Source organism: Corythoichthys intestinalis, chromosome 3 (genome assembly GCF_030265065.1).
Source record: "Corythoichthys intestinalis isolate RoL2023-P3 chromosome 3, ASM3026506v1, whole genome shotgun sequence".
In the NCBI taxonomy this organism is placed as follows: domain Eukaryota; kingdom Metazoa; phylum Chordata; class Actinopteri; order Syngnathiformes; family Syngnathidae; genus Corythoichthys; species Corythoichthys intestinalis.
This window is the reverse complement of record NC_080397.1, coordinates 39,953,788-39,981,714: the sequence shown is the minus strand read 5'-3', so window position 1 is coordinate 39,981,714 and position 27,927 is coordinate 39,953,788. Positions and strand designations below refer to the sequence as shown.

The following is a 27,927-nucleotide window of genomic DNA, read 5'->3' as shown; positions in this document are numbered from 1 at the left end:
ATACGGTAGAACTTCAAGTCTCTCCGTCTATCTTCTCTGTTACTGCAACCAACCGCCACACACGCCTTCACCATTTTGATTATTAATGTTAACGAGCAGAAAAACACGCCATAATAGGAGGAATTTACGTAGCGGTAATGCGTAAACACGACAAGCTGACGGACAATATGGCGCGGAGGCGTGGTTGTGACGTCATGTGAGTGGGGTCTATATAGAGATTCCAAATGTGTACGTGTCAAATCCTAGCTTGAACTCTTTGGTGACCATACGAAAGCAGGTAAATCAATTAACTACGAAAACCCTGAAATGGGTGACGACAGCATGGAGACGGAGCCTAAAGACGGCAAGATCGCCGCCGCCGGCCTCAAATCCTAAACCGGCGGTTTGTTGTCTCCGCTTGTAAAATCTATATCGAGCCACCTTTATACTTGTTTGTTGTAGTTTTTGGTCATGTGTTCAATGAATGCATGTTTTGTTTTTGTTAAATTATGATCAGAATCGGTGACAAAGGGCAGCCATAGCGGAGTCCAACCCACACTGGGAACGAATTCGACTTAGTGCCAGTAATGCGGACCAAACTCTGACACCGTTCATAAAGGGACCGAACAGACCTTACAAGGGGCTCGGTACCCCGTACTCCCAGAGCACCCCCCACAGGACTGTCTGAGGCACACGGTCAAACGCCTTCTCCAGATCCACAAAACACATGTAGACTGGTTGGGCGAACTCCCATGCACTCTCGAGGACCCTGCCGAGGATGTAGAGCTGGTCCACTGTTCCACGGCCGGGACCAAAACCACACTGCTACTCCTGAATCCGAGAGTCGACTTCCAGACGGACCCTCCTCTCCAGCACCCCTGAATAGACTTTACCGGGGAGGCTGAGGAGTGTGATCCCTCGATAATTGGAACACACACTCCGGTCCCCCTTCTTAAAATGGGGGACCACCTCCCTGGTCTGCCAATCCAGAGGCAATGTCCCTGATGTTCACGCGATGTTGTAGAGGCGTGTCAGCCACGTCAGCCCCACAACATCCAGAGCCTTTAGGGGCCTTGCCACCGAGGAGCTTTCCAACCACCTCAATGACTTCAACCCCAGAGATCGGAGAACCCACCTCGGAGTCTCAAGACTCTGCTTCCTCAAAGGAAGATAGAATTGAGGAGGGCTTTGAAGTATCCCCCCCCCGACTCACGACGTCCCGAGTCAAGGTCAGCAGTACCCCATGAAAGAAACTGGAGTTTCATACACGATCAACACGCACGTGTGCACTGTAACGCGTGGCAGGGCAGGATGAGTGCATAAAAGGTAAAAAAGGGAGCAGACGTCCACTTATGCACTTTTAATAGACAAAAAATAAGTAAATCCAGCTCAACCACTCGTCACTCGGGAGTACAACGGACCATATACACATAGTCACACTTGACTCCCCAAAAAGTAGGAAGCAACTGAAGAAGAAAGTGACCATACAACATAAAGAGGCGCCACCGTGTGGTGGATGTCCTAAGGAACAAAGAGGATCATAGAAGTGACCGTTACATAGTCCCCCCTGATGAGAAAAAGGCTGTCCACAGCCGTACACAGCTGAAGATGAACCATAAAACAGCTAAACAGCATACTATACATAGACGACTGTAAAGGCTGAAAGGCACATAGGGCAAAGACTATATGAAAAATAACAAAAACAAATGCACAGTGGTTTTTACTCTTTGAACTTCAAAAGCTTTGAAAAACATGATCCTCAATTTCAACAACAAACATGGGCAAATATGGTAACCAAATCAACACATGACAAACAAAGAAGAGCAGCACAAAACAAGGCCAACAACCAGAAACGGCTCACTCCAGGTCAAGTCTGTCAGTGTGAAAGGCATTGGTCTATTTATGATTAGCCCAACCAGACGCCATTCTGGGGCAACGTCTGGGCCTAAGGTCGCATCGCCTTGACGATCCAGGAAATTGACGGATCCCAAACCATTGTCGAAACAGCGGTCGGACCATCACATCCAAGAAATAGACGGATCCATCTCACGTTAATGTCGTAGCTTCGGTCGGGAAAACTCCGATCCTCAGAGGCACAGGAATCGCCAACCACCATCCACGTGAGGCAGTCGAAGTCACCTTCGAATCCAAAACTCGATTGAGGTCCAAGGAAAAAATGTTCGGGCGCCATTTGTAACGCGTGGCAGGGCAGGATGAGTGCATAAAAGGTAAAAAAGGGAGCAGACGTCCACTTATGCACTTTTAATAGACAAAAAATAAATAAATCCAGCTCAACCACTCGTCACTCGGGAGTACAACGGACCATATACACATAGTCACACTTGACTCCCCAAAAAGTAGGAAGCAACTGAAGAAGAAAGTGACCATACAACATAAAGAGGCGCCACCGTGTGGTGGATGTCCTAAAGGAACAAAGAGGATCATAGAAGTGACCGTTACAGCACGCAAACTTGCGCACGTACAAATGTATGCACGGACTCATGCAGCGATAACTCGCAGTTAGGAAAATTGCTGGCCTCATTTTTATTTACCGTGCGATTGACTTGTTTCATATTGCGACATGCTTACTTATTATTATATGCCGACTTTGTTTTCTGCAGTTGAGTGTGGGGTGCCCATAGCTATATAAAGTACACTAAAATAAAATGTCCATTGGTGACAGGAGAACTGCTTTGTTCTTCAGGACTTTGCAGGAGGCAGGAAGTGGCTGTACCATTTCAAATCAAATATTAATTTTGTTATTGTGTGGTGAATTCTGAGCACAGAGCATAGCTCTTTGCCCCCTTGAACTGTGGCATTTTTAAAATTCTGTTTTAAATGCAGTTTGGGTTTAGTGCATCTTGACATGTTTTGTTCATGGTAATGATGTGTGCAATAAAAGGAAAAATGAAAAGAGATTTAAAAAAAAAAAAAAAAAAAAAAACTGCAAACACACCCTTTTAGGTCAAATGATGGAAGCAAGCCACCTCCCAAATATGCTGGAATATTTGAACAAAGTGGTCATCTCTCTAATCATATATGTTTAAGATGGTGTTGCTGACACTTGAGTTAATTGGCTGAAAACCACTGACTGCAAATGACCCATAAACTTCATTTTGAAACCCATCAAAGTCGGTCTTCTAAGAGTTGATCAAAGTAGGCTCTGGATCATGGCTCAAAGATTTATACAGCTCATGGTAATTTATGCCTCAGTCTCTTTGAATGTACTGTATGCTCCGTTTTGTGCTCTCAAACCTCTCACCAGCCTGCATTGCTCGCTGGACGACTGATTCTTTTGAACTGCTTCCTGTTAATATAAACAGGACACTCGTCATTATGTGGAGGGCGAGTGCAGTAATGTTTGCAGTTACAATATTAAGCAGCATTTTTTAATGTTGCAGTTCATAGTAATCGCATGTGCAATAAGTAAAGGCAATACATATATTAAACAATGAACTGTTGAAATTTACAGCAGTGTGCAAACAGAGTAGTTAACAAAGCATACAAGCATCTCATCATCTTAACCCCTCTGTATTCCAAAGCATCCTTAGGAATTTTGCACAAATCTTCACAAGACATTTGGAAAACAATCACTGTTCCACAAAAGAAGCATCAGAAATCCAAACATGAAATGGTTTATTTTCTACTAAAATGACATGAAAGTGGGCTGAATGCTGCATAAAAGCATATTGTTGTTTTGTGGTCCAATATAGCAAAGAGGAGATGTATTTTTTAAACCCCTTAATTTGAGAATACTGTATGTTCAGTAGTTCATGTAGGCACACATTCAGTACATTATACAGATTCAGTCATTTCGTAAGCAGCTTGCCATCATCTGGATGTCAAGTGAGATGCAGCCTATCCCATGTGACTCATCATCTATGATCAAACATTTTACAGCTTTGATTTGCATTGTCTGTCTGAGCATCTTTACCCTAAGTATATAGGGGTGGCATTCAGATTTGCCACTATGGCCCATCATTAGTGCAAGGTCTAATAACCAGCCGGTTTTATTGTGCAAATAAGTATGTGAAAATCTGACATCTCCCATTTTTACTGGATACACTTTGCACACTTAATGATACTGACTGCTTTTCATTAGCTTGGAAGCCAATGCAAATATGCAAAATCTGCTGATGGTTTAGCGCTGCTGTGCTTCTCCAAACTAGTCTTGGTCAGTTTGCTGAAAGAGAAGAGCTGCTCAATGGGAATATATTACCAGGTGAACCTTATGCTAAAGTACAGCATATATAATTTAATACAGGCTGAAAAAAAAAAGTCATCATCAAAAATGATATAATTTCCAATTTTTAAATTTAGATCGACACAAAACTTCAGCTACATTAGGTCAAGCCTATGTAGCAGACATCTCCAAAGTTTCAAGTCTGTACTAATAAAACTCTTTGTTTCACTGGCGCTAAAAAACATGTGCTCCAAATGAGCTCTCCGGTGCTGCAGGCACATTTAGGGGGCAAAGTTCTCGATGACCGTCCCGCGGTCGTCCAGAGTGTGATTGTCTTTACCATTGAGATTACGCACAGTCTCATGGGTTCTGAACTTCTTGACCCATCTGTGGATCATTCAGTGGTCAGGAAATTCACAACATCTGAACTGTTTTTGAATTGCAATTGAGCTGTATGGATAGACTTGAGCCAAAAATATGCCTCAACTATAAATGTGTTTTCCTCAGTAGTCGATGGCATCTTGAAGGTCAAATGTGGCAGACTCTTAGAACATTCTCAATTCTTCATTGTAAATCCGAAAAATAAATATAATTGATTAATTATTTTAAAAATTATTCAAGTTTAGGTGATGACCATTTTTTTGTGTCACCCTCTATAATGATGTCCTTTGCACATTATTGTTGGTTTTAGTGGGAGTTCTGTACATAAACATTAGTTTTCAGATACTGCTGCTTTTTAAAGTTAGTAAAACATTATCCTTGATTGTCTATTCAGCTGATATTTAAGAGGAAGTTCAAAATTTTTAACATTAGGTTAAATCCTCGAGTTAGTCGGGGTTTAATTAGTCTGTAGAATTGATTTCAACAAATTCCGTGCAGTTAGTTAGTTATTAATTTCAGGGCTCCAGAGTGGCTTAGCTAGTGCGAGTCAATGAGCCCGTCCTAGCATGCCAATAAAGAAACAACGCATGCACGGAAGGAAATCACCAATGACCCATGCAATCAATAGTGTTGGCTATGTTTTCATGATGAAGTTATCAAAACTTAACATTGCATGTCAATAACTGCAGTATGAACAGCAACATTTGTAATCCAGTAGCTCTGTAGGTAACAGGCTACAGAGTGGAGGGATATTTTTTCCCACCAGTGTTTTAATCTCGTAGCCAGCAGCAAGTATCCAGTTTGTATTGTTCCTTGTTCTTCATAGGGAATTTGCGGAAACTCATTTGCCCATTTCTTCTATTTCCATAGCCTCTAAATGCATGTTTCACTATGTTGCCGTTCTTCAGACTGATGCTGCATTCGAGGAAGGTGGGAAATCAGAAATCGAAAAGCAGACCGTAAATAGTAAAACTAAAGAAGGCAGTTTACAGTGTGGTCTATATACCTTAGCCGTCGTTTTCCCTACACTATTTGATCGCTTACGAGAAGCCATGTTTGCTGGATGTCAACATGTGTTTTGATGGCCAAATAAAAAACGGAACGCTTTGAGGACGCAACTGGTACCATCCGAGTGGGATAGGTCCGACTTACCACCTTCCTCGAGTGCAGCATGAGCACCTGTGGCCGAAGCCCTCTTCTCTATTTTGGTCGCATTACGCATCTAAAAAAATAGTCCCATAGAAATAAATTAATTATAGCAGTTTGGTGTAACATTGCTATGGCTGCATGGGTATTTTGAAGAACGATCTGCATTTTGAATTTATTTGAGTATATCAGATCTGTTAATATCGCTTTTTATTGGCATGCTAGGAAGGGACCATTGACTCGCGCTAGCTTAGCCACTCCGGAGCCTTGAAATTGATAAATACCTAACAAACGTAGTTTGTTGAAATCAACTCCACCCGACTAATTTAATCCCCGCAAACTCGAAGACTTAGCCTAATGTAAGAAAATTGTGAACTTCCGCCTTATGCTTTATTAAGATGGTGGTAGAGAATTGTAAAACCATTTAACTCATTTGCTCCCAAAAACGTATGAATACGTTCTATTTTTAAATGTTTCAGTGTCCCAAAGACATCTCAATACGTCTTTTACGTTTTTTTTCATAAGAGACATATCTGGGTTTTGATTCAACTGAGCTCCAAAGCTGAAAATCCATTTTAAAGCAATAAAACTGGTCACTGGAGTGCAGTAGCACATTTGGTAAGACCCGAAACACAATTCAATGGCAAGGAACGGCCGGGCCGCACAGTCGGCGCGCCGGCGGAAGGACACCAGGCGGCGGACGACCGAGCAGAAAAACTGAGAGGACGTCCGGGATGCCAGACGCTGGACGACCGAGCACAACGACCGGGACCACCAGTGCAGCAAAAGATGCAGTTGAGTCCGTGCTGCTCGCCGAGCAGACTCCAGAGACTCAAAAAAATCCATCTTTATGAGACAGGCGACGATGAGGGAAAAGCTTACCCGGCTGTCGCGGTGACAACAGCGTCATCTCTCAGTTATGTGTAAATAAATTGTTACTTTGCTATCAAAAGCTCTATTTGTCTTTTTGTTTGTTATTTTGTAAAAGGAAAACATTATTCAGATGTTTGGGATGTAACTAAAGCAAAAAATAGCTGTGTTAAAGTCAGTTATGTTTGAAATGCATGTTTTAACAAAAAGCTCAATTTCTCTTTTTTCCTCAGAAATTGGAAAATTGCTCAAACTAAGCTATTTTCTAATGCTGATTTGTAAAGAATGGAAAAAAGATACGAACTAACTTTTTTTCCTGCAGAAAGGAAAGAGTGTAATCTTTCTTTCGGTGGGTTCCATGTTTATATAGCAATAGAACAGAATTTTCTGTGGTGCTTGTAAAATCAGTCAAAATCCACTAAAACGGCCGGGAGCGAAGGGCCTTGCTCAGGTGAAAATGGCTGGTGAGTGAATGAGTTAAGTTGAGAAACGATATTTTTGGGCTTTGTACTTTTCATGTATTTTTCCCCCTCACATTTGCCTGACTTCCAAGATATTTTAAATCAATCACAATAATATTCATATTATAAAACGCAAGAAGAAATGACAGTTTTGGATAATAAGGTCAAAGTTGACAGAGGTGATCTGGGGTAATGGTTCTTTTGATGAGTGCATCTGGCTCTCTGCTGACTCTGACAGTAACTGACATTTTAAGTGTAAAACCAGCTCACTGGCCTGACATGAACTAACTGGAATGGGTTGCTCGCTTATTAACACATTGATCTTGGACACTTCAAACATACAGTGAGGAGAACAAGTATTTGATACACTGCCAATGGGTTTTCCCATTGACAGTGTATCAAATACTTGTTCTCCCCACTGTATGTCACAATAATATGCTTCAAGTCCGCGCCCATCCGTGGTCCTCCCATTGTGCACTGTAAAGAAACCCCTGTACTGCTAAATTATTTGGTTAGTAAATCAACTGGTCATGTGGTAGGGTGGTTAAATAGCCAAGCAAAGTTTCTGTGTTCACACTCTCTTGTAGACAAGACACCTGCAAGTTTCTCTCTGCAATATGAAGCTTCAAATTAAATACTTAAACAAAAGATTTTTTTGACTGAACAGTTTGTTCCTAAATGTAAGTTTGCCAAAACGCACTCTTTTTTTTTTTTTTTTTGATGGTCTGATTGGAATATTTTACAACCCATATGATTGTACATTCCTCAATTCTGGTGGTTGCGTCTCCTCATCACCAAAATGGAGCATGTGGCTGAGATAGTGTCAAAGCATGTCAGCAAATGACAAGCCAATCAGCATTTCCATGACCACTCTTTTTGACCTTTAAATTTATTGATTTGTGTTGGAGAGGGATCGTGAGTCACACTAGGTTTCACTACACCAACTATTCCCTTCAGGCATTGCCTGAGAGTGCAAACTGTGGGCGCGGTGAGTGTTGAGAAGTGGCTTGCCCTGGTCATTCCTTTGGTTTATATTTATTTGCTTTTTCCATTTGCAGTAGAGTGAATACATCCTGTACTTCATTAGAATAATTGTAATCCCTCAAGGGGGAACCTCACTTACAATAAGTGTTAATGTGAGTTAATGTAAATTGCTTTGCACACGGTAAAATGTGTAGATAAATGTGCTATTTAAGTACTCTGTTTAGCATTTGCCATTTTCAATATTTCATAACCAACAACCAATACATTTCACAACTTAAGAGAGGGATGCAAATTTAATACAACTCTACAGCAATAGCCTCTCAATCGTTACCTTCACCAGGTCCAAAATCACACCCTTGTCTAGCAGTGAGAACCTCCACCCACCGTCTTCTTTCTGCAAATTACTACCTTTGCAAAATGTACCAAATTGCCCAAATCTGTTGCAGATACAGTCATGTGGGGTTTCAGAGAGTTCAAGAAGTAAAAATTAAGACTTTTTAACTTATAACCAAAGACGTCATATGTTTTTGGTAACACTACGTTCGTATGTGATTTTGGAGTTATGATAATCTTGAGCAAAAATACAGCGGTTTCACGGCATTGCAATTATACCTCTAAAAATGTTATTTTGAGATATATGGGTTAATAAAAAAAAAAAAATCATTATTTTTTTAATTTTCACAACATATTTGCAAATTGGAACATCGGCATGAAATGTTAAAATAGATCAATAAAACAACAACAAAAAAACTGAAATATTTTAAATAAAATTAAAACTAGTAGAACTTATAGACTAAACCCACAGCCACAGCTCAAGTTACTGAACAATAGAACAAAAATAATTATTTTCCATTAAAAAAAACACTTCTAAATAAAATTTGAAATATATGTATATCAGGCGCTTCACTGACTTTAAAGCTCCATCTCAACATTTTTAGAGTCTCATTTTCTACATAGTTCTCTCTCAGTCTAAGTTATGATGCAGGAATATAAGTATGTTCACCTTTTCTGGGTTAAAATACTACTACTATTATTATTACATAACTAGTTGAACATTAATGGAGAGCGAGCCTTAAGAGATGGAGCACGTGTGTATGACTCGTGTATCATTATTTACACATTATACACACCCACCCCCACACCCTGTTTCAACACAGAAAGTTGCCAGAGAGAAAAAACACCACTGGCTGTATAAAGAAATTGTTATTTTTAACGGATGTTCACAATGGCAGAAGACTTCACAAAAGTACGCTTATAGTGAAGTTAGTGTGGAAACAAGTTTGCTGTCCTGGCATGCTAAGTAGCAACGTTAATAGCCTTCTTAACAAGCTTACGTCATAGTACTTGTTTTACCGTTGCTAGACACATGAAACACGCTAGAGTGAACTCTCGTAGCTGGTGGGAAACATTCATGACAGCGGTTACTTGCTTTAAATTTTGTGTAAAGTGACGTATGATGGTCATGTTGATGTGAAATTATGTTGGTGGTGTAGCCTGCACGTCAGCTGTCCTTCCTCCTCTAAGCCGCAGCCATCTGTTTCTTCTCGGTAGCCGAGATACTCCCATACTAGACTTTTTTTAGGGGTTTTTGAAAAAGCTCAGGTGTAGTTTCAACAGCAAAAGCAGTGTCACCAAAAGAGCAACAATCGGAGGGGGTGGCGTGTGCGCTGCCGAATTTTGGGGACATAAAAAATAGCTAATTCTACTATGACGGAAATTTTTAGTGGTTTTGAAACCGTGACATTTTCATACCACCGTAAACCTGAAACCGGTAACCGGCACATGCCTATTCGTCACAAAGAGTATATAAACTATGTTATTTATGATGATCAACTGATCATCACTAAAGAACGATAAAGAATATAAACAAACTTTTTTTATGATGAAACATGGGAGTCTAATCATTCTTTTTGTAATTTCTGTGTTCATGTAGCCATAAAACGCAATAACCTGTGGTGCTTGAAAGATCAGTCAAAGGCTTTGAAAATGGAAAAAATGGCTATTAGTTAGGGGTGTAACGGTACACAAAAATCTCGGTTCGGTACGTACCTCTGTTTTGAGGTCACGGTTCGGTTCATTTTCGGTACAGTAAGAAAACAAAATGCAAAATATAAATGTGCTAGCTGTTTATTCCACACCTTTGTGCTTTCAACAATAGGAACATTAGCCTATGCAAAGGTAGAATCCTGCTCAAAAAGTAGCGGGTATTTAAAGATAATCCAACAACAATTTGCCTTTCAGACCCCGCGTATTGGTCAGCTTTCTTTCTGAAAGAAAGAAAAAAGAAGTCCTGTGCTAAAGAGAAAAGCAATCCCAATGACAAAGATTTTAACATGTATTTTACAAATGAAATGCCTCAATGAATCATTTTTTCCGTATGAACGGTTTTCAAAAGCTTTATTGGTGGATATTGTCAAGTTAAAGCGCCACACAGAAATTAATAAATTTAATTGTGTAAGCAGTATCTGTGTATTATTCTTATTATTCAATTACAGGTGTTTTAGCTCATTTCAATTTATTTTATTTAAATGGGCTATTATTTATTTTATTATGTGTTTATATTTTACAAATGTGATGTAGTATTCATTTATATTGTATATTATGTTGTATAACTTTAGTTCCTATGTGAATATTAGTTCCTACTTGTTTTGTTGTGGTAGGTGGGTTTATATTGAACACTGGGCCGTGTTGGTTATTATTATAGCAGAGAAGACAGCACTAAATCAACAAAGACAAGTCAACTGTGCCCTGATCTACCACTCAAGAGATCTGATGAACTCAAAAAGTGGGTTACGATTGCATATTAGTTTGAAAATCGACCGGATCCACCGTATTTTTACACGAGTGACTTCCGGTCTGCCCGATCCTTGCTACCGGTAGTAGTATTGATGCAGGAGGGTCGCGTCTCGCGTCAAATAATAAACTCTGCCGTTCTTTTCGCGTGTGTCGTGTTGGGCCGCTTCTGGGACGCATCTAACTCACGGCCGCACTGCGACTGGTGTGCATTGGCTGATTGACTTTAACACCCGCGTTTCACTGCGTTCTCGCGCCGGCCACGTTGTCGTGCCGTTGACGTTTCTCGGTTAGACTGTCCTACCGTGTTGGTCCTCACTATAGTAGAGAAGACGGAGTAAATATAATCTACAGAAAGAAACTGTAACCCGATCGACTCACAGCCTCGAAAAGTAAGGGTTACATTACGTCAGAAACTCGTTCGGTACACCTCCGTTCCGAACCGAGCACCACGTACCGAAACGGTTCAATACAACTACATGTACCGTTACACCCTTACTATTAGTATATGAGTTAAGACCAAAAGAACACAATTACCACAATCGTATCTGTATTAGTGTACACAAATGCTATCGTCTCTATTTTAGATCCTGAGGTAAATACCTGGACACAACTCTCATCCTTTTATGTAGAACGCAAATGTTTTTAGCTCGTTGTAGAAAACACAAATGAATATAAAAGAAAGATCCAAACACTGCAGCCTGTCACAGGTCTAACCGATTTGTCAGAGGAAGAATATAAACCTAATTTCCATGATCACGTCTTGATTATTTCCCATGGCTCATTAGCTCTCCGAGGTCTCCTAATAGCTGCAACTAGACAGCGTGCAAAAAGTAATATATGTATGCTCTTTTCTGCATCTGCCTGAATGATGTCAGCACTGTTCCTATTGATCCTCTGCCATCAGTTTTGCTGGCTTTGGAGTTAATGGACGGGAAATAATAGTCTAGCACCTACTGTTGACACAAATCTACAGCAGAAAAAAACTGTTATTATAATGAACAATGGAAAGCATGATCGAAAGTAAATCTACTCTGCCAATTTTTGAAAAATTTTCTCAGTTAATCAAAAGGAAAAAAGCTGAAACAACTGACCTCCTGAGGTAGCTGTGTGCTAATGACCAGATTGGTGGAGTGATTTCAAACATTTTACCATATCTCCTTATATAAGAAAAGCCTTTCTTTATTTATAGCCTTTTTAAGCAAGTGTAATATGAAAGTGACAAGTTACACATTTGTTTCCTGATAAGCTATTATCTCAAAAGAAATAAAGCACAGGCTTTTTAATCTTAATTTGTCTTGCAAAGCAAACTGTTTTGCTAAACTCAGGCCAATTATATATCAAGATATCTTATCTAGATATCATTTTGACTATGATAAAGTATACGTTTTAGTTCAAGCTCCTCTTTACTTTGCGATGCACACATCTCCCTTTCACACAGCCAACTCTTTTTTTGAGGAATCGCCATGAGAACCAATGATTCCAAGAACAAAAGCTTTTAAACATGTTGGAGGTGCAGATGAAGTACAATATTACGAGCTGTCAAAAAGCAATCTCAGTGGAGCAAAAAGTCCTCAGGCTCAGCAGGGTGACATGGAGATGTTCTCACAGAAATATAATACATTTACGCAACATTAATTTCTCAGTGTTTCTTTGAATATTCAACAAAGCTCTTGCTTCAGTGTCACAGACATGGAGACAGAGTTATAGACATGCCTGAGCGAACTGGAACAGTCTTTTTGCATCTGGTCTTAACATTAAATTGTCAGTCGCACATAGGCAGAATAAGAACATGCCCTGTAAAGGGCACTTTCTAAGTACTTCAAGGGTTTACGTGTGTCATTAAAAAAGCATTAAAAGTCAGAAATGGATTTTGTCAAAAGTCAGGCCTTAAAAAGCGTTGAATTAAATGTTCGAGGCATTAAAAATTATGTTAAATTGACGGTTAAAATTTTTTTATTTTTTTTTAACAATATTTATTAGAATTGTCTGATATAATCAGGTAGCCGGGATAAGAGATCATAAGATGATTACGGGATGAGAGAGCCGATACTACCAATAATAATTTGCCTGGCAGGGCCAGACTGTTCTCCCTGTATTTTTCAAACACTGTGAGAATAGTCTGGGACCCACCTCCTTAACGGCCTCTCGAGCCAGTACGAAATGATCCGTCCAATCAGATTTGTTTATTTGCGTGACGCATTCTAAATGAGCAACGTCACTATTCCAAGTTAGAAGTCGTCTCCAAAACAACATAGATGGCGAACAGGAGAGCCGAGAATATGTTCCAATCCACGGTAAAATCAGTTTTAAATTAACAAAAACACATTGACAAGTCATTGACAACAGGCTGTCTTGCACTAGCCATGTTAAATAAACTTCTCCGTTCGCCGCTCGCGCCGCGCGAGTTGTCGCTTTACCAACGTCACATCTGCCTGTTGCTGATTGGTCCACGCCGCTGTCTGTTTGCTGCTGCTTGCTCTGCCCTCGAAATTTGATCTGTTCATTGGTCGCCACACTCTATAGCTTGAACAGCGTTGAATCTGGTGTACCAGGCTAAAAAATAATACTCACATAATAACTAACTAATAATATCAGCCAATATTTTAAAATGATGTCAGATAATAACGACATTGGGTTTTCATTATTTTTCATTATTTTGTGTCAATATGCATGCTGCCAGAAAAAGTGAATGTAGAAGCCTTCAGCCTTTGTACAAGGGCTGGTCACAGCTTAACACAACAGTTACGCTTATTTACCATTAGATGTCTCCAAACTAAGATGCTTGGGATTTGTTATGTGAGTAGACCATTTGCAATCATGGTGCAAAAATTGAACAATAAATGAATGAAAAATATACCTCATTCACTGTATTGAAGCTGTGTGCCTTTCTTATTTTAAGCCAGAGGCACTGAGTGAGTCATATGTGATATGTCAGTATCTTATTGGCACTTGATCCAAAAAACTTTGCACTATTTTGATTTCAACAACAAATATAGCACTTTTTCCATAACTTCAGTCGTTGTTCTTATTTTTTACAGAATACTCGTTGGGAAACCTTGAAGTTTGTACATATATCATTATTAAAGAATCCAGTAGGTCATCACAATACAATTAGCCATAATATGTTAAGTCCACGACCACATATATCGGTATCGGTTTGATATACTGTAGGTATCGGGTTTTTGGAGTTGGACAATATCGGGATATCTGTTACTGGTTAAAAAGTCATTATCGGACAACTCTACTTACAATTTGTGCGTGTGAAACTATTTACAGTTGGGCATGGAGAAAAAATTAGTTTAAAGTGGCATTAAAAAGCATTAAATGAGATTTGCTGATAACTGTAGAAACCCTGTACTTAAAGGCCAGGAAGATTCCTATGGACCTCAACTAAGCATCATTGTCAACTTCTCTTTATATGTCAAACTGAAGACTCCGTAAAACCAATGCATTACCATGTGCTTCAAAATTTAACCAGGATTACAAATGGAATATTTCACAAGTAATTAACATGCACATGATTTTTAGTCATGTGCTATTATGTAAAATAATCCCCTAAATTTATCTTGAGGACATATTCTTATTGCTCCAATAACATGTGTTTTCAGTGAGTGGTGAATAGGATCAGTAACTAGGTCCATCCTGGGCAGATTAAACTGTTACCAATTTTGCGTGAGAATGAGAGCTCAAGTGTGGCCACAAGAGATGAGATGAGATGAGATAGTTTAAGGTGATAAAAATGTATTTTAAATTATTAGGGGAAAGCAGGGGATGCCAGGTTCAGACATACTTGCAGTTTATACGAGAGACAGTGGGCATAACAGAATAAGAGGTCTTGGACAAATGGGTTTAATATCTCTTACTGTCACTGATACAAAAATTGTAGGTTGTGTTGAAGGATAAGCCAATTTACACTGAATCTCAGTGGAAGCCTCTTCAATTAGTCTATCACCATTTCCAAATGTACAATATACTGGATAAATAGTTTTACAATTAATAGTCCTATAGGGAAATATATAGCAAGATTATATTTTCAACAATTTGTCATCTTTAGAGCGGTTATTAATGTTTAAAGCAAGTATGATAATATAGCTATCATGTTACACCACATGGCGTTAATACTACATGTTCAAAATGTAATTTTAATATGACCATTTTAAAACATAAGCTACCTAGATATTTTCGTGATTCTCTCAAAGTGTAAATATGACAATTTTAATTAGTAATTTAAAAGACTGGCAAATAGCAATGTGTAGAGCTGAACGATACTGGAAAAAACTGACATTGCGACTTTTGGAGGGTTTGCTGTATATTGCGAAATTAAAACTACAATAATTTTCACCAGATGACTTGAATAGATCTGTTTTGTCAAAACTGGTTTACTCGCCTTGTATTCATATGATGCCGTTTATTTGAGGCTAAGGGGATTCATCTGTGAATGATGAAGATTGCTGTATCTAAAATGGATCCAGGAGGCCATGTCTCTGTACACTTGCTGCTTTTATGAAGCAAAAAACCAAAAAAACAAAACAAAAAACAATTGCACATCCTGCGATGAGACTATTGCCTATGCGCCGCACATTGCGATGGCGATGTTCAAACGATATATTGTGCTGGCCTAGTGATTTGTCGTGTCAACCATGGATAGGTGCAGTTTAACAGCGGATTCCAAGAAAATGAGGACACTACACAAATTGTGAATAAAAACTGAATGCAATGATGTGGACGTGCCAAATTTCAATATTTTATTCATAGGTTAGTTGACACTACAGACTTTAAAATCAACAAATTTTACCCCGTAATATGTTACATTATCTCAGATTTTACTTCTGGCCTGTCATCTATTTTTTATTCTGAGTAAAATGCTGAAATTAGGTACATCCACATTTTGCATCCAGTTTTATTCACATATTGTATAGTGTGCCAACTTTTGGGGGAACCCAGTTGTAGTAAGATTAGGGTTAAAGGCAGTTTACTTCGGGTTATTGGTAAGGGAAACTGTCTCGTGGTTAAATTCTACTTTTTATTTGACAGTCATTATCGCTGTCTAACCGCTCGAAGTGTACAGACGCACATTCTGAGCTCCTGAAGGCACGCTCCTATCTTAACTGATAAGCGCTCAGGGCCGGGACCAGCCTGAAAAATACGACTCCAGTATGACTCGGAAAACTCTGAAACCTGAGGATCTGAATGAAGTCAAATCCTCCATCCAGAAAATAGTGGCCTCTCTGGCCTCTCTGACCAACCTGGAGGCTTCTCTGACTAACCTGATTCAAAGCCAGAATCGGGAAGTCATGAAAGAATTACAGCTGATGCGCGCTGAAAACGAGAAGCTCAAGCAAGTGGTTGAGGAGAAGGAGGCTCGCATCAAAAGGCTGGAAACTCTGGCTGATGATCTCGACCAAGGAAGACGTGCAAATGATCTCATCATCTCTGGATTACAACTGACGCCCAGATCATATGCCGAGGCCGCTACCCCACCTGTGGCTCAACAGGCAATTGCCAAGCTGCAAGAGTTTGGAATAAAGGTGGACCCGCAGGACATCCGTCACTGCTTTCTGCTCCCAACGGGGGTGGGGGAGGACCGGCGACGGTGGTCGTGAAGTTGGCAGACCACAAGAGCAAGGTTGCCCTGCTTGACCAGCGCCACCGCCTGAGAGGAACGAAGATTTTTCTGAATGACAACTTGACTCGCTGAAATGCCCACATAGCGAGAAAAGCACGTCAGCTCAAAAAAGAGGGGAAAATTGCCAGCACCTGGGTCTCTGATTGCAAAATCCTTGTCAAGTCGCAAGACATGAAGATAAGAGTCATGAGAAGCCTGGAAGAGCTGACCTCATTCGAAAATTAATGATGACACCTGTTACCACCTTTTGGATGACCAGATTGATGAGTACCATGAAAAAAACATGTCGAACAACTGTAAGTACTACACAGCGGAACAGTACTACAATTCCATGGATGTGGACGGTAAGCTGAAACAAATCTAATGAAAACAAAGGAACTGACTTTAATTTGCACGGATACAACATTGCTGTGATATCACCGACCATCTGCCTATCTTCAGAAACTACACTCCACGCAACCACTGCGTAAATCCGACAAAGACAGCGTACAAAAGAATCAGAACTGATCAAAATATTGAAAACATGAAAAAAGATCTCTAAACTCAAGACTGGAATGATGTTTACAATGCAAACCCACGAGACAAAGAATGCAAAACAAACATTGGATGACCAAGACGCTTATCAACGCTTGCAAAAAAGAAAACCGCGCTGTATGAGTATTTTATCTCCCAAGGACAGGGCCTGCGAGGAGAAGTTTAAGAAATATAGAAATAAGCTAAACTGGACATCAACTGATACAATGGACCCACTCAAATTGACAATATGTGAAATTCCATGGCAATCAATGACTTTTGAATGATATGTGAAAAAAAAAACAAAAAAAAACCTGATACTAACTGGACTGTAACATAAACATGCTTGACTGTGCGTCCCGGGCTGTTGGGGGACGGGTATCGATAAGCATTTGCTTTTTCCTGTCTTTCCTTTGTCTGTCATCGTCTTTCTTTCGGGGCAAATTCCACACTCTGAAACTGTCAATGATTATGATGATGATGACAATAAATTCATTCATTCATTCATTCAGTATAAAATATGGCCTCCTAAGGGGAAACTGCCCATTTACATGTATAAAACTCTATCAGCTATTTATTGCCCATGTGATAGGCCACTCAGAGTCCCTGAATGACATGGCATCTTAATATGGCATGTGTTTGTACTAGTGCACGGTCACTAGCACAAACACAAGTTGTGCTTGCGTATGTGTGTGTGTGTTTTTAGGAGCATTTGCACCAGTGTTGTTAATAACGGTGTTAGAGTATAACGGCATTATTTTTTTTTTTTCAGTAGTGAGTAATCTAATTAATTACTTTTCTCATCTTGGCAATGCCGTTTCCGTTACTAAGGATGTAAAGGCGTGCGTTACTATGCATTACTACGTTGGTTGAATGTCGCGAGAAAAGACAGACACACTGACTCATGGAGACGAGCGAACTACGCCCATATGATGCTACAGTAGATATCACATGCATATAGAACTAGATGTGAAATGATACTCGCGGGCATTTGTAATTAGCCGCCATCTTAAAGCAGTAGACTTCTCAGGAAGGCTCTGTTGTAAAGAATCTTCCTAGCGAACCTAAGTAACTTTTTATCTAAAATGCTCCTAAATCGGCAAAATCTTGACAGGAATCTATCTTTAAATGATGAAACACTTTTAAATCTTCCACATGTTGAAAGTAGACAGAATGGAACTAATGCAATAACGGGAGCAATTTTAACAACTTCAACAGTTGATTTGCAACATTAAATGACTTCCAAACATAGCAAAGGTTGCCTTTTTTTTTTTGGGGGGGGGGGGGGGTGGAAAAAAAAAACATGAAAGGTAACACCAGTTACTAATTACCAAGTAACTAATTACTCTTACATTAAGGTAACTGAGTTACTAAATTACTTTTTGGGAGAAGTATTTTGTAACTGTAATTAATTTTTTAAAGTAAGATTAACAACACTGATTTGCACAGACGTCATTGTATGTTGTTTTAAAATTGGTTTGATAACATTCCTAAATTCCTACTGCCTCATCTATTAGAATCAAAATTGATATTTTTTAAGTAAGTCAGGGAAAAAATTGTAGCGTTTTAGTGTAATCTTAAAAAGAATTGGTGACAATCAATAAAGCATTATGCTACCTTCCCTGGGCTGATACTTTTACTGCTTTTTTCCTATAATAGAAAACTTTTGCAGAAAAACCTTTGCTACCACATAGCACCATATCACTCACTAGTTAAGGGTTAGTATAACTGCTAAACACTAGCAGTGGTAAACATTGCAGATAGTGTAAAACAGGGGTAGCCATCTCCTGTCCTCGAGGGCCCCTATCCAGCTTGTTTTCCATGTCTCCCTCCTCCAACACACCTGACTCAAATAATCAGGATCGTTATCAGGCTCCTGTAGAGCTTACTGATGATCTGATCATTTGATTCAGGTGCTTTAAAGGAGGGAGACATGGAAAACAAGCTGGATAGGGGCCCTCAAGGATCGGAGTTGGCTACCCCTGGTGTAAAATCTCTACATCCTTTCACTCATTATGTTCTCGGGCCAAGAACATGGCAGTCAAAATGTCATACTCCTTCATCTCTGCTTTCTCCTTCACGACAGGATAACAATATCACAATTCTGAGTCTAGGCGAAGGCTCACATCTCATGATAAACAGCATGTTTTTTTTTTGTAAAGCTGATTCATTTTCAGATAAACTAATTTTATCTCTCATTTTTTTCCTCCTGATGTATCTCCAAGAACAGATCTTGCATAATCAATGCAAAGCTTGTAAGAAGACACCTGCTAAACCCTCACTGAACTGAGCTCTAATTATCAATTCAATGTTGTTTCATGGAGCGAGTGCATTTATTTGAGTCGTACCGTTTTAATGAGGCCACGCCCTATCAAATAACAGACATGAATGTAAGACAAATACTCGAATTGTGTTTAACAGGGAGAAAAAAACACCGAAAAGCTAAGTGAGTGTAAATTTCATTATTTAACATTGTAAGTTGTGGTACCGCAGTTCAACATTTATTCACTAATTAAACAACAGCCGGGCTGTCAGTAACCTCCTTGACGATATACTGTACCACAATTTCTGGTAGTATCACTGTGCTGTAACAGGGTACTGATGAAATTAGACAATAAGGAGCTTGGGGTCAGATGGTGAAAAGGATCAAGTAAACCAAACTGCTACTAAATAATGGACTACGAAATATAAATAACTTGAACACAATCCACTTCAGGCTGCCGGTTGGCCACCGATTTGACACATTTCAAAACAATTCGTAGCATCAAAAATAGAGACCTGCTCCAGAGTTAAATCGTCACCAACATAAATTCTGTAACTGGAGGAAGGAATTTTGTTAGTAGTTTGAAAATAAGTAATTAATTGACTGCTAATAATTGATTGTGTACTCAATGTTTACAACCAAGGTCCCTTCTAGTTCTTTGAGCACTGTTCATTAATATTTTCCACAAATCATCTTTTAAAACCACCCTGCTCTTTCATAAACCCCTACTTTAACAAGCCTGACAGGCGCGACTGCCCCATTTTTACACACCCAATTTTTGTGAGGCCTCTAGGGTAATGCAGCAGAAAATGGCAAGGTGAAATCAAGGAAGGAGCCTTGTAAAACATAATATATTGAAAATGTACGTACATAGGCTATACAGTTTACAGCACTCTGTATAAATCATTTAAAGGAATTTGCTGCCTTGTATTGCTTTATTCATAACACTTTCTTTTTTTTCTTCCAGAGTCGAAAACATGCCAATAAAGTACGGCTGTATTACATGTTACATCCTGTGGATGGAGGCTGCCCTGCCAAGAAGCTCAGAACAGACAATGTAAGTTATTTATTATATATACATCATGTCCGTTGTGTGAACTCACTGAGAAACACGTGTCTTATGTCAGATCTTAGCCGCCAGATTCCCGTTGAAGGCTTTATTGTTAATGGATTTTGAAGATCCTCCCTCAGTGACTGGATAGCTGAAAGGCTGGGGTCACTATTTTAGTGTCATAAATGATGTGGTGGTGAAGAGACTGTAGTTGGATACAACGGCATCATCACATTCATTTCTCTGCTATCAGAAGTGAAGAATGTGAATGAAATACTGAATGTTATAAAAATATGTATTTACATTTCAAACAAATCAGGTATTCACAAAAACGTGTTTATTGGTACTTGATTTATTTCATTTTTATGTCTTTTACATAACTAAAATGACTTTCTATATAGGCTGCATTGTGGTAAAATATTCTTGCATTTAATTAAAATGAAGCCTGTAACAACTTGCAGTTAGCACTAGAGGTGTGCGAAATTTCTGATTCTTAGATTATTTCCGATTCGGTCGTGGAAGATTTGAGAATGATTCACAAACATTCAAATTACGATTATTGAATTATATCAGGTAAAACGGAAATAAAACACAGTCAGCGCGGTCTTCAGGATGCAACGAAGAACGGACCGAGAGTAAATAATGTTCAACTAATGCCACTAGATTAAAAAAAAAAGCAAAAAAAAGCAATAATACCTGACTACGGCCGACAGTCCCTACAAACAGCGCCCAGTTGCTAGTTGCTACAAACATACAGCTATGGTAGATACCACATATATGTAGAACTAGATCTGAAATGACAGACGACGGCAACGTTAGAACATGTACAAAGAACTAGATGCGAAATGACAGACTTACTGGCGCTAGTAAACAGCCGCCATCTTAAAGCAGTAGACTTCTCTAGAAGGCTCTGATGTAGCGAACCTTATTACTTTTTATCTAAAATAACCCTAAATCGGCAAAATCTTGACTTGAATCTATAAATGACGAAACAGTTTTAAAACTTTGACATGTCGAAAGTAGACAGAAGGGAACTTATGGAATAACGGGAGGAATTTCAACAACTTTAACCGTTGATTCACCAAATTAAATTAATTGAATGTAGTTTAAAGCTGCTGGCACAGAATTGGCACTTGCAAAACACCAAAACAGGGCGGCACAGTGGCTGAGTGGTTAGCACGTCGGCCTCACAGTTCTGCGATCAAGGGTTCAATCCCGGGCTTCGGCCTTCCAGTGTGGAGTTAGCATGTTCTCCCCATGCCCCCCATGTTCTCCCCATGGCTGCGTGGGTTTCCTCCGGGAATTCCGGTTTCCTCCCACATCCCAAAAACATGCATGGTAGGCTGATTGAACACTCTAAATTGTCCGTAGGTATGAGTGTGTGCGTGAATGGTTGTATGTCTCCTTGTGCCCTGCGATTGGCTGTCAACCAGTTCAGGGTGTCGCCTGCCTACTACCCGTAGTTAGCTGGGATAGCACCTCCGCGACCCTCGTGAGGAAAAGCGGCATGGAAAATGAATGAATGCATAAATAATGTACAAAACATTAAAAGGGGGGGGTGCATCAATAATTAATTTATAATCGAATCGGAGCCTCTGAATTGTAATCTTAATCGAATCGTTAGGTGCCCAAAGATTCCCGCCTCTAGTTAGCACATCATACTTGGTATCAGAAAGTCCTCGAATGTAAGCGCGTTATTTGTACGAGCAGAATTGTACATGCTTGTTCCACAAAACGCAAAGATTTAAAACATCGTATTTTTATTAGGTTTGTTTATGGTTTTTTTTTTTTTTTGTTTTTTTTTTTTTGCTCTGTTGTAACAATGTGTACATAAGGTCGCGAGTAAGACATATGAAATTTTTATAAACGTTTTAACACATAATTGAATTTGTCATTAATTTCTCACATTTATTTGTGAAAACCTACTACAGGGAGTCCTCGAATTACGAACGAGTTCTGTTCTTACTCTGGCCACGTATCCCGAATATCTGTGTAAGTCAGGTTTCACCGCTAAAGTTGAAATTTAACATCAAAATGCTCAGTATAAAATAACTAAAATACATTAGAATTAGAAAATAAGATGATGTTGTACTTACCATTACTGCTAAGAGGTGGATGGAGAAGGAGGGGGACTGTGAGGGCTATTGCATGTGCATGTGCACCGACTTTTGGCGACGTAAAGTCTGTATAAACACAAAACTGCTTTTGGCATAATATTAAATAGTATACAAAATATTAGGAGATTGAAATAATATTATGAGAAAAAAAGCCTAAAATTACGAGTTTAAAGCCATTATATTACTTACTTTTGCTTTACATCACAGGTGTCAAACAGATTCCAGAAAAGGTCCAAGTGGGTGCTGGATTTTGTTCCAACCGATAACGTGCACAGAGTTTAACCAATGAACTTCCTGCTGAAACAAGCGGCACCTGACAAAGTTTAACTGATTACACATGTAAAAGATCTAATTTGTGAAAAGGTGTCCTCTTCATTGGTTGGAAAGCAAACCTGCACCCACATGGCCCTTTCTGGAATCGGTTTGACACTTGTGCTTTACATGAACCGGAATTTGTTTGGTTTTGCGGAATTTGACTGTGGGCGACGTATGGTCTGCATCAACAGAAAATTTCTTTTGATGACAGGCATAGCATGAGCGAGGTGTTTTCAGGCGACGGTTTAACTTTGGTCTGAACGCAGCATATCCATACTGATGTTCATCAGTGTCTCTCCTTTCTCCAATATTTTTATCATATTAAGTTTCGTTTCTGTAGTCATTGCTTTTCTTTTGGCTAGACCAGCATCGCTAAGAAGACCCAGTAGCTATAATTTGAAAAATTAGGGGCAAAAAAGGCAGAAATGCTCCCAGCGCACAAGCACTATGCACTCGCTAAGCAGAGACACTAACTGGTGGTCGAGGTACCGGCATCATTATTGTTGAAACGTATTTGGTCGAGGGCATCGTAACCTGGGGATTTCTGTACATTTATGTTTTTAAAATTGTCCCCCTATGTGAAGGTGAGTGTGAATGTGTGTAATATAGATGTGCACTGAAATTGGCTAGCGAGTTCAGGGTGTAGCCAGTCTCTCAAAGCTAAGCAGAACAAGTGTCTTGAACATTTACAACAGTTGAATTGAAATTTAATATTTAAAAGCCGGCAAAATGTAATACATAATACAGTATTATACATTTTTAAATACCGTATTGGCCCGAACATAAGACTGCCCTGATTATAAGACGACCCTCTTTTTCAAGACTCAAGTTTGAAAAAAGACTTTTTGAACACCAAATTAATTTTTATACAGAAAATAATTACAGTACATCCGAAACAAATTATTAGAACAATATATTTGAGAGAAAAAGCATGATATTTTGCCTCATTCAAATCTTGATATCTGAACATTTAAATATGTAAACTAAAGTGCAATCACGTTCGTAAATGAATGGCTTCTGGTTTTTGAAACGTAAATAAACCAATCGATTGTGATAAAACCACAAAATTGCAATAACTGCATTAACCATCAAAGTGAAGTCTAACTGTAACTGTCATCTTGAAACAAATCTGAATAAGGAAAAACTTTGCAATAAAATAATGCAAACTGGTTAAACTCTAGAGTAGCTGAGATCTGTCATGACAGAACATCGCTTCAATGATATCTGCCGCCATCTAGCGTCGTGAATTGGTATAATGTCTAGACCGAGAATATAAGACGACCCCCTCTTTTTCAGTCTTATTTCAATGCAAAAAACACAGTCTTATATTCGGGCCAATACTCTACATACATGTTATACAGTGTGTCCCAAAAATTGTATACAATGTTCTTTAGTACGGTGGCCGAGAGGTGTCAGGCAAAATGCAAAGTCCAAACACTTTGCAAATAGAAAAAAGCACGAACCCAAATTGTAAACGCTTTGCAAAAGAAAACAGCACGAATGCAAACTGCCACAACACGAGCCCCAATTCCTAAAGCGCAATTGCAAATTGCAATTGCGCTTTAGGAATTCTAAAAAATCTACAAAACCGTTGCAGCACAAACGATTGAGATCATTTTTATATAAATTTGTGTCTGATGTGGGGTGGGGGGCAACTTCATGGAGGTCCGTATAGATGGTCACAAAGCACATATAAAGTGTATAAAGTGTCGTCCTTTTTTTTTTTTTTAACTTCTTTTAACCTCCTCTTGCCGTTGTGTTGCGTGATTTTGCTGCCGTGCTGTGAGCCGTTTGCTGTCGTGCTGTGGCAATTGGGGTTCGTGCTTTTGCCAATTTGCAATTGCGCTTTAGGAATTGGGGATCGTGTTGTGGCAGTTTGCATTCGTGCTTTTTTCTTTTGCAAAGCGTTTACAATTTGGGTTCGTGCTTTTTTCTATTTGCAAAGTGTTTGGACTTTGCATTTCGCCTGACACCTCTCGGCCACCGTACTTTAGCAGTTGGGAACCAAATCGTCTCCGGGTTTTTTAGCTTAAAACCATTGAATCAATAATGACAGCTAGGCTAAACTTTGAAGAAAGAAATTTCCTTCTCAAATGCAACTGGAAGCATGAAAATCCACTTCAACGGTCAACATGTCATGTCATCAGCTGCAAAAGAATGTATACATTTTTAGAGCACCGTATACATGTAAATATTACTAATGTAAGTGTGTCTCTTAGTATGAAATCATATTGTTTTTAAGTACCTGTAGTAGGTTCTGTCAAAATGCAACATCAGGCCAGGCACGAGAAAATCTTTTGCCCTCCTTTGTCACTCTACATTTATGTATTTCTCCAGTCTGACTCTGGCCCTTGTTAAAAAAGGGCACATTTCTCGTTGGGAGGGGCATCCTTTGTAAAACTACACAGATTTGAAGTGACCAGGCTGTGCTTATAAGGTGGCACAGTCTAAAAATACACAGAGCGGCACTGCCTCCAGAGACTGAGACAGTGCGTACATTCGGGCATGGCCCAGCGTCTGGACTTTTCTGAATTGATTGCATGTGACAACTGTACATGCTGCTGGTCATTCTAGTTGCTGTGATAACCTGCTCTCATCCGGGTGGAATGGGAATGTCAGTCAACTCGTATATTTAAAAGATTTTTATGGGTTGGATAGTTGCTTGTTAGGATCTAGGTTTTGCTTTTGTTATTTTTTTCCCCTTGGCAATACATTACTTCCCTGTGTTCCTGTCTAGTCTTTGTAATTGTCCATTAGCTTCATCTGTTTTCAACCAATCAGATTCCCTCAGCCTCTTGTCTTGCCCTGGTATTGTTTATTGTCTCATCACTTTTTTTTATATGACATTACATTCACACTGCAGGTCAATTTTTTTTTGTCCAAACGCGACGCATACCTGACTTTTTTTCATGCAGTATGCCCAATTCCAGATTTTTCACATCTGACCAGAGCTTATTCGTTTGTGGATGAGAATGAGCTGTCTCTGAAACCTTTGGTTTACTGTTGGACAAAGACAAAACAGCAGACGCGAACGAGCCATGATGGACGAAAGCGAAAAAAACACCTTTCTTTTTTGTTATGGCACGTGAAAACTAAGGCTAGTTTCATACTGTGGGTCTTAATTTTTTGTCATATGTTTTTTGGCGTGCCCATTCAGATTGCCTTTGTCCATTAAAAATGTTCAAGTATCACACATGCGCACTAATTCTCAGTACCAATGTGCTGAGCAAATTGACCCGCATGTGCAGGAGGATCAGAACAAATGACTACACATGACGCACACTCACACATACTGACAGTTTGCCCCAACTCCTGGCGGTTTAAGCAATCTTGAAATATTCCTCATTTGGCGCAGAGAGGAAACCAAGCATTTTCAGGCTTATCCTCAACCCATTTCATTTTTTTATGACCGTTGTCAAGCCTGTCCCTTCCCCAAAAGCCAAGTTCAAGCTAGGCGCCAACGCTAATGAACAGTGGCACCGCTTCCGTAGCGCTTCTCTCTCGCTCTTTGCTGATGTAATTGCTGCATGAATTCCGATTTGGGAGACTTGACAGTTCAGACCGCCACCACACTCTAGAAAGATGTGGCCCAGATCGGATTTAAACCACATACGAAAGTGACCCAGATGGGATTTGATATGGTCCACATCTATGCGACTTATCCCGTTCAGACCACCAAGTTAATGCCTCACTCGAGTCGGAAAAACATGAAAAAATCGGATTCGTGCATTAAGACCTGCGGTATGAACCTAGCCTAACAGGTTTTAAAAATGTTGGCCAGGATTGAATAAAATCTTCAAAAGTTGCCCCATAAAGCATGACGGCTGAGAGCTGCCATACCTCCGAAAACACTGCAACATGTGAGAAGTCACATTCTCAGTCACATGGACACATTCCCTTCTCACTGCAAGTGGGAGAATGAGAATTAACGAAAAAAAATCTGAATATAGGGTATCACACCCTGCAGTGTGAATGTAACCTTTGTTCCCCTGTTTCCTTTCTGTCCTTGCCAGGTTATATATAGTACTTTGTGTTTTTGACAAATAAGTTAGTTTGCGCCTGCCTTGCCTACTTGGATTTTAGTCTACCCTGCCTCACTACTTGCTCACTCAACCTACAATATACATGATAGAAATAAATGAGGTCATATTAGGAAAAAGATGCCTGACAAGTAGCAATAAACTTGGATACAAACTGTCATCCATTGTGATGTCGGCAAGTACAAAAGCATATGAAGGGAAACTATCAATATCTCATGCTAAATTGTCATAAAATAAAAGCCCAGGGGAACTGTTGGAGACTGTTATCAATTTTCACGCAGGATTTTGTATGACTTTATTAGAGCACCTTCTAACAGGTAGAAATGTTTTATTTCTTAAGGCAACATGGACCTCGTTTGCCTCCTGAGACTGTCATTTATTATTCACCTGCAATTTCTCGATCACTACACAGCAATTAGTAATGCTTTGGTCTGTTCTTTGCTTTTAACTCTTGCGTCGTCTATTGGCGTATTGTACAATAATAAACACTCTTAAAACTCAGGTTGATCAGGTTGCAGACAGATTATTTCTCTGCCAGTTTCTTCATCTGCCATCTTCTGTTAAGTTGCCATTGGATATCCTGGAGGGGAGACAGAGCAGTCATACTGGAGAAGGCACAGGTGTCTGACACTGCCTTGATGGAACAAGAAGTGACTGAAGTCTTGTGCTTCATTGCCCTAACCTTTCCTGGAGCCATTGCTAACAGATTGCACATTTGACACTCGTATGCGTATGAGGTGCTCCAATTTCATTTCAACATTTCAAGAAATTATACACAGTATATTATGAGGGAATAACAATAAAAATAAGGTGGTTGAAAAAATCTTATACCATAAATGGTTCCTTGCTGGTTTTCTTCACGAGCAAAGTGTTACTGTTGTCTCAGGTTTGAAGTTTTTTCTCCAGACAGCATGGTTCAGCTCCTTCTACAGATTTTCAATAGCTTTTAGGAGGTTACGTCATAAGTTCAATGTTTTGCTCTTAGCCATTCTTTTTTTTTTTTTTTTTTTTTTTTTAATTTTTTTTTTTTAGCTTTGTTTTAGCTCATTATCCTGTTGCAAGGCTCACGACATTGGACTGAAACCAAGCTTTCTAAGACTGAGCAGCAAATTTCCCTCTAGAATGACTTGATAGCCGTGAGATTTAATTTTACCATTCAGAGGTTCAGGACCACTTTCTCAAGATGTAGCACAGCAGCGCCA

General features: G+C 39.4%; 1 protein-coding gene across 1 annotated transcript in view; it reads left to right on the top strand.

The window, feature by feature from the left end:
- zmat4a (zinc finger, matrin-type 4a) overlaps window positions 1-27,927 on the top strand; it is a 97,017-nt gene that overhangs the window by 22,926 nt on the left and 46,164 nt on the right. The window contains exon 3 of the mRNA XM_057831790.1: window positions 20,170-20,259. Coding sequence (XP_057687773.1) covers window positions 20,170-20,259 — 90 coding nt within the window. The remainder of the gene's footprint in view (window positions 1-20,169; window positions 20,260-27,927) is intronic.